The 10,132-nt window shown below is 54.7% G+C and overlaps 1 protein-coding gene across 4 annotated transcripts; it reads right to left on the reverse strand.

Annotated features, from left to right (window-relative positions):
• Nucleotides 1-1,865: 1,865 nt before the first annotated feature.
• LOC119094077 (mitochondrial import inner membrane translocase subunit TIM44) lies at nucleotides 1,866-9,288 on the reverse strand. 4 transcript variants are annotated; one of them, XM_037217153.1, is made up of 8 exons: nucleotides 9,211-9,288; nucleotides 7,901-8,000; nucleotides 7,236-7,402; nucleotides 6,613-6,746; nucleotides 5,324-5,484; nucleotides 4,057-4,200; nucleotides 3,431-3,577; nucleotides 1,866-2,976 (listed from the first exon to the last, which is right to left on the reverse strand). In XM_037217153.1, the coding sequence occupies exons 2-8, from the start codon at nucleotides 7,988-7,990 to the stop codon at nucleotides 2,512-2,514; spliced, it is 1,308 nt and encodes a 435-aa protein (XP_037073048.1). In that variant the 5' UTR covers nucleotides 7,991-8,000; nucleotides 9,211-9,288; the 3' UTR covers nucleotides 1,866-2,511. The 4 variants fall into 4 exon arrangements, with proteins under 4 accessions (XP_037073048.1, XP_037073049.1, XP_037073047.1 ...); XM_037217154.1 differs by having other exon boundaries at nucleotides 9,233-9,283; XM_037217152.1 differs by lacking the exon at nucleotides 9,211-9,288 and adding an exon at nucleotides 8,684-9,023.
• Between the last annotated feature and the right edge of the window lie 844 nt (nucleotides 9,289-10,132).

Here is a 10,132-nt window from a genome sequence, read left to right on the forward strand (position 1 = left end):
GTATTTTGCGGGCTTAGCAGCCAAGCAAAAACTTATCTCATTTGGTAGCTTCGAAATAGATTTGCTCTGCGAGTGGCGTTCTTTTGTCTACGGAAATACATACATTTAGGCGCACTTTGAGAGTGCTCCTCGGCTCGCGACAGTCCATGAAACAATGACCAGTGAATCCGAGATGCTCAAAGAGGTTTTTTGCCAAAACCATTTTAGGCAGTAGCAAATTAGTTTCTTCTGGATGCTCGGTATGGCCCACGTGGAAAACAGGGACCCATATTGCCATTTAATGAACCTTCCTGACCACCTGGGACATTCTGGTAGGGTACGGGCCGCTATAGCTGCGAAGGGTATTCAAAGCTGGATCAGGAAACCAAGCGGACCTCGAGACCATCTAGAGGCCCTTTGGTCGCCCATGGGTAGCATTGGCCGGTCGGGGTCCTGCGTGCTCAGGGTATCTCCGACCGGTAATGGGCCGCCTTAGTCATTCGCGGCCCTTCTGGTCCCTGAGGGCCCAGCTCTGGCCATTGGGAATCCTCCGTGGCCGGTGGCGTCTGCTAAAGGACCGCACTGGCCACCAAGGGCCACTCTGGTCACCAATGGACACCTTTGACTGTTCAGGGGTCCTTGGGGAGATGTAATTGCTCGCCTGGGTGTTGGAGTTTTACTAGTCGCTCAGCGGCCCGTCCCGTCGCCAGAAACATGAGCTGTATCCCCGCAGCTCTTTTGACACCCGGGGTCTTGTTAGTGTTTCGGGACACTTTTGGTCGCTCAGAGGCTCTCCCTGCGACCAAGAGCCCAACCGGCACCGCTTGGGACCAAAGGCGCAAATAGGGACACATGGCCTCGGGGCATTGACGACAATAGCCCATTGGGGGCTCGTGAGGACCCCCACGCACTAACCGGAGGTCGGCCAGACTCCGGCCCTCCGTGAACCGGGCTTTCGAATGCCAGTTAGAGGCTCTCATGTGCCGCTCAGGCTCTCAGATTGGACATGGTGATCCAAGCAGATACATGACTATGGCCTATGCACAATTTCTTTCCACGTTCTCTCAAGCTAGTTAAGCTCGCAATCCACGCTCAGATCAATAATTTACCTACCTTGCCCGCTGGTAATGAAGACACAAATACTGGTATCCGTTAACCGCGGTCGGTGATATCAAATAACTAGCCGCAAAATGTCAATATTTGGCAGAGATGTGGAGAAATCTCAATCTGGATACCCATACATGTGGCGAAATTTTCGATACAAGGCAAGCTTTCAACACAATCCAAGGTTATGGAGTCCTTTTGACAACATGTTGAAGTGCGTTTTGAGATTTGGCTAGGGAATGGCTTAGGTGGCTTAGGTGGCTAATGGTTCAGGTGGCTTAATGTAACCACCACCACTATTTGAGAACCACACAATACGCACGCGCAAGTTCCCACACTACCCACCCGGTCTACGTTCATTATCTGCCCTCCAGTCAGTCATCCTCCCCCCCCCCCCACGCACACGCACACGCCATAGTCAATGGACGGAGGTTATTTGGCCTGGGCAGGTGCCCCGCCAACAACACCGCTGGCCGCGTTGTGGCCGGCACGTCCTGGCAATCCCTGGTAACAAATGTCATGTACTACGCGAGGATTTCACGGTTCGGTTACATGACCTGGGAAGGGTGGTGGCTTCATCACGGTCAGGCATTGCTCACTGCTGAGGAATATCGCAGGGTGTCGTGGAAGGTTAGTCATGCAAGCATTTTTTGCAAACCTTTTTTTCACGTGAAATAATGTCAACTAAATTACGCATGCCATTTACTCTGCTTCGTGTCAGCGCCGCCGGCGGCATGCAACCAAAATACATATGAAACATGGAATTCAACGTCGTCATCTTATGTACCTGTATTCGCATGTGCGACACAAAGTTCGCCACTTTTGTCGAGTTCGTACAGAGCAGACCCGGCGGACGACTGATCCAGACCAGAAAACCGGGCGCCAATCGCAATATGGAGATAGGAACTTCCACACCATCACGATTGGCAAGCCGCCTTTAGCGTTTTGACTCACGTTAGCGAAGTGACGTCATGCACTGTCCACTGGGCACGGTGAGACTCACTAACATTGCTCTATGACGTCAGCACATACTAAGCCACGGAAGGAGCCATTCGTCGGGCATGTGGGAACAATGACTGTCACTCCTTCATCGGCCACGCAGATTGCACGTAGGTTGCACTATGCGGTGTGGCTTGAATTCGTGCTATTTAAGGCCGGCTGCAATACCGGCGCCCGCTCCACCCTGGCCGTACGTCTAACACATCACTATGACGTCATCAGCGTCAAGCCGCCGGGGTCACAACGGAAATCCATCACAGCAGTGGCTACCCGGCCCCGCGCCGCTGCGACATCAGCCCTGAGCGAGAGTTCCGCCCCCCTCCTCCCCCGCCCACCGGCTGCACGTGCGACCGACCCCGCGCCGCAGGCGGCCGGGCGAGGCCGACCGGCGGCCGCCATTACGTCACTGGCTCACTGACGCACCGGGCGCTAGACGAGCTGTTCGGTGCTGCTGGCCGAGAGCTCCAGCAGGCGCCAGGCGGCCTGCGGGTCGAGCTCTGTTTGGTCGCGGCACAGCACCCACACGTAGTTCACGCGCATTATCTTGTTAGGATCTCCCTCGATCACAGTTTCCCGCGCGTCGCGCACACACAGGATCTGCTGCGACGTGAACGTGATGATCAGCACCGGGCCCTGGTCCATCATCTTGCCCATGGCCAGGTCCACGTTGTCCACGTCCAGCACCTTGGAGTCGTAGTGGTAGCCCAGCTGGCGCGCCGTGCGCACGGGCTGCGCCAGCACGTTGAAGGTGGCCTCGTAGCACCAGTCCTGCAGGATGTCCAGGTCGCCGCGGATCATCGCCTCCAGGATGTTGGGGATGATGTCGTGCTCGCAGTCGCGCAGAAACTGGTCCTTGTCGAAGTGCGGGTCCATCCGGCAGATCTCGGTGAGCACCTGGCCGCGGCATGGAGCGTCAGCCGACGCACGGCGAGGCTTTACAGCCGCATGACGGCCGTCATCGAGTGGCGAGACCAGCGCGTGAGGTGTCTGAACCGCTCAGAGATAAAAATCGTAAACTTGAGAGACCTTTGTGACTTGTTGCTGTGCCGTTTTTGAAAGCCCATTTAAAACCCTACCGCGACCCTGAAAATTTAACTTAAGCGAAGCACACCAAAAATTGGGGACAAACGTTCCCCCAACCACGCGAATTCCCGTACCCCACCCGTTCCGCGGCCTCGGCCCGCCTCTGAGAGGTGCGCTGTCAGCTGATGCGGTCTCGGCCCACCTCTGAGAGGTCCGCTGTTAGTCGCCGCGGTCTCGGCCCACCTCTGAAAGGTCCGCTGTCAGTCGCCACGGTCTCGCCCCACCTCTGAAAGGTCCGCTGTCAGTCGCCACGGTCTCGGCCCACCTCTGATAGCTCCGTGCGCTGAAACAGGCCGCCCATGATGTCGCTGACTTTGTCCGTCAGCAGGCGGGAGGCGCGCACCACCGCGTTGTCGCTCTCATCGTACTTGGTCTTCCAGTCCATGACCTTGTGCACGTACGCGTTGTTGTCCTGCAAAAACCGGGCAGCCGTTACAATCGCCTGCGATATCTGTTAACATAATCGAGTACTTATGGGATGACGTCACCTACCCAACCAGTAGACTGCGGCTGCGCAAGATTGGTGATATATTTTCCGTTTGCGCATTGATCATTGAAGAGAACGGCGTTTTGCGCTTTGGATAGCTCAGGTATAGTTCCGGTCAATATATATATATATATATATATATATATATATATATATATATATATATATATATACATATATATATATATATATATATATATATATATATATATATATATAATATGGCTACTACGATCGTTCACGCGTGACGTCTATACGCCATTGCCACGCTATAAACACCCCCGATTTCCGGAGTTTCAGCAGCGAATCTCTGCTATGCACAATCTCTCTGCTATGACCCGTCCGCCTCACGCCCGCCGGCCAGCCAGCAGCGGCGGCCGGCGTCGCCATCGCCGCCCACTCGCCTTGAAGTTCTGCCAGCTGGCGTAGAAGCGCGAGTCCTTGTGGAGCTCCAAGCCGGTGGCCTCGGTGTCGGCGGCGACGGCGTGGTCGTCTTCGGGCGCCGCCGCGCTCTTGCGTTTACGCAGCACCTTGGGCGCCCGGTACACCTGGCGGCCGCCCGTCCAGTCAGCGACGAGTGCCAAGCCGGTGGCACGGGTCATGGAGGCGGGGGCGGGCGGCGGCACAGGTCACAGAGGCGGAGCCGGGCGGCGACACGGAGCACGCCGACAAACCAGGTCCGCGGGACGGGTAGCAGAGATGGCGAAGTCGTGGACGAGATAGAGACACAGCCAAGCCAAACAGACATGTCACCGAGACGGGTCGAGCTAATCAGGGGGTTACGGAGACGGGTCCGGTCATGGAGGTCAGGGGACAAGCCGGGGCGACGCATCAGGTCAAGGGAGGAATTCATGGGACCAGTCTGGTGATGGGACGGGCGAGGCCGCGGGACAGGCGAGGTCGGAGATGAGGGACGAGCGAGGTTGGGGACGAGGGATGGGCAAGGTTGGGGACGAGGGACGTGCGAGGTTGGGAGGAAAGGGACAGGCGATGTCGTGTGACGAGACGGGCGAAATCGGGGATGATGGACGAGCGAGGTTGGGGGCAAGAGACGGGCGGGGTTGGGGACGAGGGGCGGGCGAAGTTGGGGACAAGGGGCGGGTGAGGTCGGGGACCAGGTCAGTTGAATGAGTCGCTGAGACCATGTCACATCAGCGAACCAGTTACGCTGGTGTGTAGGGCCAGACTGCAACGACAGGTAAGGTGTGGAACGGGGAGTGGGTCACGCAAGGCGGGTGCGCCGAGGCGACGTGTCAAGTCAGCAACGAATAACGTGTTCGGGCCAGAACAGCGCATGAGCCAGGCAGACAACCCACGCCAGGAGACAAGTCAGAGACGCCGACCACGTGACTCTCGGGGTGACGGCTGAAGCGACGCAAGAGTGGCGTGTGAGGCGCAGCGGCCGCGGTACATCAGGCCCGGGGGCGGGTGGCACAGACGGGTCACGGGACACCAGCGACGGGTGACGTCACGGGGCGAGCCAGGATACACACCAAGCCGCGCAGTGGCGAGCGCGGCCAGAAACACGCACAAACGACCACAGACCAAGCCAATGAGCAGGCGTGTCGTGCCGCGGCATCGTCAGCCGGCGGCCGCTCGGTCGGCGCGCCACCCGGCAGCCCTGCGCTCCGCGCCGCCGGCGGGCCGGGCGGCGCCGTCCCGTCCGCTCACCCCCGGGCTGCCGATGGTGCTGTCGTCGATCTCGCGCTTGACGGCGCGCGCCGTGTCGGAGAGCGTCTGGAAGGTGGCCGAGCGGCCGAGCTGCTCGCCGCGCTGCGCCACGGCCTCGGCCGTCTGGCGCGCCTGCTTGTTCATCGTCTCGGTCAGCTCGGCTGCGACGGCGGAGCACGGCGCGGTCAACGGCCAGCTCGGCGTCAACTCACGGCGCCGCTCCCAACCACACGGTCACACACACGCATACGCGCCAACACCCACGCAAACAAACGGAATGCGTAGAATGAAGACGACGAGACTACGAGGAGTAGCAAGTAGAACGAAAATGGGGCTTTGCGGCCATACATCATCTTCGAATGTATGGGGCGGGGAAAGAAGCAGAAGAAATGGGAGGTGCCAACGAAGTGACACGGCGATCTGCGCAAGTCTGCATCTCCGCGCACTCCGGTGCAATGGAACACTCCCCCCTCCTCCCCAATGCCCCCCCCCCCCCCCCCCCACCATCAGAAGATCGAAAGAGGACTAATTCGTCAGCTCCTCTTCCACCTGATGTTCCCTGGTGGAATTATCAAAGTTTTCAGTCTGCGCTTACGCAGTAAGTTATCACAAGCAAAAGAGTTTGGGCATGTGCTCGCTGAGGACAACGCAAACCAAAACAATCTGGACTGATACAAAGGTAACCAAAGCAGACATACACAGAGCTGGTAAGCCCTCACGAGTCCTGGACATAACTGTGCCAGACACTCGCCAGAACTGGCGGAGTTCGGGCCAGCAAATTTGTGAACAGTCCGGCCGAGCAAACAAGCGGAAAAACAGCACAGCTGGCCTCACACCAACCACCAAACATTCTGCTTCCGCTATATGCCTGAGCACGTGTGCGACGCCAGGGTGGCGGAGGATCGCTTACTGCGCCGGCGATGTTAATGGACAGAGCCGTGCCTGAAGTGTTCCCGGCGACAAACTCTGTTCCGGTGTCATTATGCATGGCCAAAAAAGGTCTAATCTGCCCAAAACTTGCTGAAGTCCGGACCTTCCCGAACCCAGTGGCCACTGACTGACAATAATGCGGGATAGGCCACCACCAGACGTCAAAAATCCACACACGCATTCATCGAACCTTGTCGCTGACAGTACTCAAGTCGCACGTGACATAAAGCTCAGCCCTATGACTGGCACCCAATGTGGTAAACTGAGCATGACAGATATATGCAGACATGGCATGACGGATATATGAGCATGACAAGGTACAATGTGTGGTAAGGAGGGATACGCAAGTGCATACTCACTGGCTTTTTTGACCAGCTCGAGTTTTTGGGCTTCATCGAGCGTCTCCCCGAGCTTCTTTTTCAGCGAGGTTAACCTCTCCTGCAGCATCTTGGTCCCCTCGCCCGTCTCCGACTCCAGCCGTTCATACTTCTCACTGGAGACAGCACAGTCGTGGATACGTCAGCTTCCATAAAGACAAGAAACCTGATGTTTTCTGCATGAATAAATCAATAGCAGATTTGCATGCGTTGATCACGCACCTGAACTTGCAATATTTGAGGTAATTGTAATTAGTGAACCAACAATTGATAATGTGTGGTTAAGGAACGAATGTCGCTTGTCAGTTTCTATTCATCCATGTTCTTTCTCAGAGCTGTTCTGCTTTCAGCTACGTGTAAACCTTAGACAAGGTATAGCACTGGAAATACTATACAAAACCCCCATATGGGCACAATATGACCCCTGACGTCAGCGTGTGCCAAATGTCCGGTCATCACCGGCATCATCAGGTATCCACGTGCTCGTCAATCGCTTACAAATACGCCGATTTGCTAGTACACATGACGCGTATCAAAGCGACGATAACCCCGCGATCTGCGAGGCGGCTTCACCCGCATGCACAGTCGCGCCGGACCCATCCTACCGGGCCTTCTTCAGGGCTTCCGACTGCTCCAGTCGCTCGGCCTCCCTCTTGAACTTCTCGAGGCTCTCCTTCATCTCCTTGTTCTTCTCATACTCCTGTTTGATGTTGTCGATGAGCTTGCCGATGAACCCTTGGGGTTTCTGTGACGGGTTACTCAGCTGGCGAGCCTGGAGGATTGTCGTGCGTGTTATTGGAGCTTTGCGACGTGCTCAGCCGCTGAGGCCGCATGGCATCGCCTGTCTCGGGAACCGTGGGGAATCGAACCCCGCACCTCTGGTTTCCCAAACCTGTAGTGTTTAACTAAGACGCGCTAACCACTACGCTATCGGCGCCCCATCAGTTCCGGAGCTTGGGAAAAACAGGCGTTATTACTCACTGACGCTCCTGCAAGGTGTGCACGTGAAGGCTGACGTACCAGGCAGGGTTGGCAGCATTGGTTCGGTGCCCTGTATTTTCGTTTTTGCCTGCAGGGCATAGTGTACCATTGCACTAGCAAAATACCATATTTTGTGTTCACGCTCTGGTGTTTATCAGCAGGTGCATGCTATTTGCTATCTCGGTGTATGTCTGCACACCAAAATGCTGCATGTCACAGATCCTTATTATCTTAGGTGTATAACCGGCCCACTTTATAACTATTGCCTTCCACATTCAAGTGAACTTACCTGGTAGCTTGATATTGCTGGGGCTTCAACTTTGAGCAGTCGCACTGGAATGCCCCCCGCAACCTTGTATGATCTTATGATTCTGCTCATTGTGTTGGATCTGGAACAGTGCGGATATAATATGATCCATTGCCCTGATTCCATTCTCATAAAGCTTTCAATATTTCATTGAATACTAATGCATCAACCCTCCACTAAGATGTTGATATGAAAGCGAGTAACACAATTCAACTTTGATGTGCACACACAGTGTTTGAACATCCCAATGTTGGTTTGTTGTTCTGTGAATATACAGCACCCCATGCTCTCACACTGGCCAAGATGGGCAGGTACAGCAAATCTAGAGCACGAGCAGGCACCTTTGGAGCTGGTGGCAGAAAGCATACAGCTCCGTCCCACACCAGGCTGTTACAGTACTCTCCAGCTAAGAGATTTGCTGAGTCACTGAAGGAGCTCCACAGGTTCTGCAGCACCAGTGTGGTGTCTGCCTGAGATGACACTTTCAGCTCAGTTTGGCCTCAGAACCTACCATTGCATGAATGCCCATTCATTCCCAGACACCACCTGGCAGACCAACTGGCAAGTAATTAGACTCACCCCGCACCAAGGTAGTGATCATCCAGGATCCAGCATCCCCACTCTAACAGCCTTACTGATTTGTCAACCACACTCCTTCACTGAGGCAAATGTTATGTTCAGTCCATGACAAGGAGCAGGATTCTGCTGGTGTGGAAACACCCAGAGCCCACATCATCATGCATGACTGATATGGCTATTACTTACTTTACACAATGCAACAGCCTTCCCATGTCTAGTCTTCATGATGCAATGCCACACTTATGATGCAACCCCATGGTTTGGGAGGCAACAGATCAACACCACTTTGAAAAACATCCCCCCTTCATGGTTGCCTACCTATTGGACACTGGTACCTTCTGCCCATCATAATAACGTACAACTCACGCAAGTCTGCTGCAGCACACACCTCCAACTTGGTTGCATGTTAAGATGTTGGCATATAAATGATAGCACTATCAATGTGTGGTACATATAAAAATATGTAACTCATGATGATGTGATGCTGCCTTATGCCCAGTAACAAAATGGATACTACAAAGGATTGCTAGTTTATTTTCAGTGCAACCTAGCTGTGTCCCTCCCCACCCATGCACCCAAGTTGTCCCACCCCACCCACGCATGAAGCACTGCAAACGCCGTCCTTTAATGGACTGCAGAGGTCAGCTTCAAATTACCCACTGCTCACGCGTGGTGGCAAATACATCATAGCCAACAAAGATCACCAGCCGTACCTTTTATGCTACTACAGCTCACCAAATGCCGCCAACCGATCCCACGTACATTCTCATAAAACCACGCGTGCACGATAGAGAACATTCGGCATTTCTAATGGAGAAAATGCGCCAGAGCTGTCGAGGCTGGAACCGTACCATATGCAAAAGGGCCTACTAGATTTGGTATTGTCGATACCCAGTTTTGTTTAAGTAGGGAGAATCGAAGAAAAAGGGAGCGTGTATATCGACTCATAACTCATATCCGGTAGATAAGAAGCTTTTTCACCCCTGGATATGTGCCACGCACGTGGGTCGGAGTGCGCGGAAGCCTTACCAGCCCACTGTGTCGTCGCTGTTGCAATAAAAAGCGGGATTTAGTGAGGTTGGGGAGGGATGCGTTGGGAGCATACAATCCCGCCCATGCTTTTCAGTGATGTGAAATCTGTCTCGCAGTGTCTTGTGTTAATTGAATGGGAAGTCAAGGCCCCCCGAGAGTATATAAAGTGACGTCCGTGGGCGGCAGTCACGTGTCTCACGCCCATGCCCGTACTGAGCATTAGGCGCTGAGTGGCGCGAGCATCCTCCTGCAGACCTTGGAGAAGGCCGTCAGCACACCAGCACAACCGTCCCGCTGGCTTATCGGAGGACTGCGAGAATGGAGCGCCTCGTGTGATTGCGGGCACTCTGCGTCACAACTCGGACCGTGGGGAGAACTGCAGGTTACGCGGATGAATCCAAATATGCAAAATTTGGCGCGGCGTAGTCGCGCCATTGCCAAATCATTCCAGAACAATTTTCAGGGCAGGGTCAATTTGACCCCCACCCGAGCGCGTGTCAGGTCTAAACTTTGTGAAAAACAGAGGAGGGATATCGTCGATGTCGAGGAGTCCTTGCGCCTTATTGGTTTGAGATATAATGGACATCTGCGAGATGCCAATAT

This window comes from Pollicipes pollicipes, unplaced genomic scaffold, assembly GCF_011947565.3.
Source record: "Pollicipes pollicipes isolate AB1234 unplaced genomic scaffold, Ppol_2.1 Scaffold_4002;HRSCAF=4701_pilon_pilon_pilon, whole genome shotgun sequence".
NCBI classification, from domain to species: Eukaryota; Metazoa; Arthropoda; class Thecostraca; order Pollicipedomorpha; family Pollicipedidae; genus Pollicipes; species Pollicipes pollicipes.

Coding starts and splice junctions, on each gene's coding strand:
- LOC119094077 (XM_037217152.1), bottom strand. CDS start 8,709: ATGGGAAGGCTGTTGCATTGTGTAAA. Junction 8,001..8,683: donor AGGCTGTTGCATTGTGTAAA/GTAAGTAATAGC, acceptor GCACTGTTCCAG/ATCCAACACAATGAGCAGAA. Junction 4,201..5,323: donor GCACCATCGGCAGCCCGGGG/GTGAGCGGACGG, acceptor GGCGGCCGCCAG/GTGTACCGGGCGCCCAAGGT.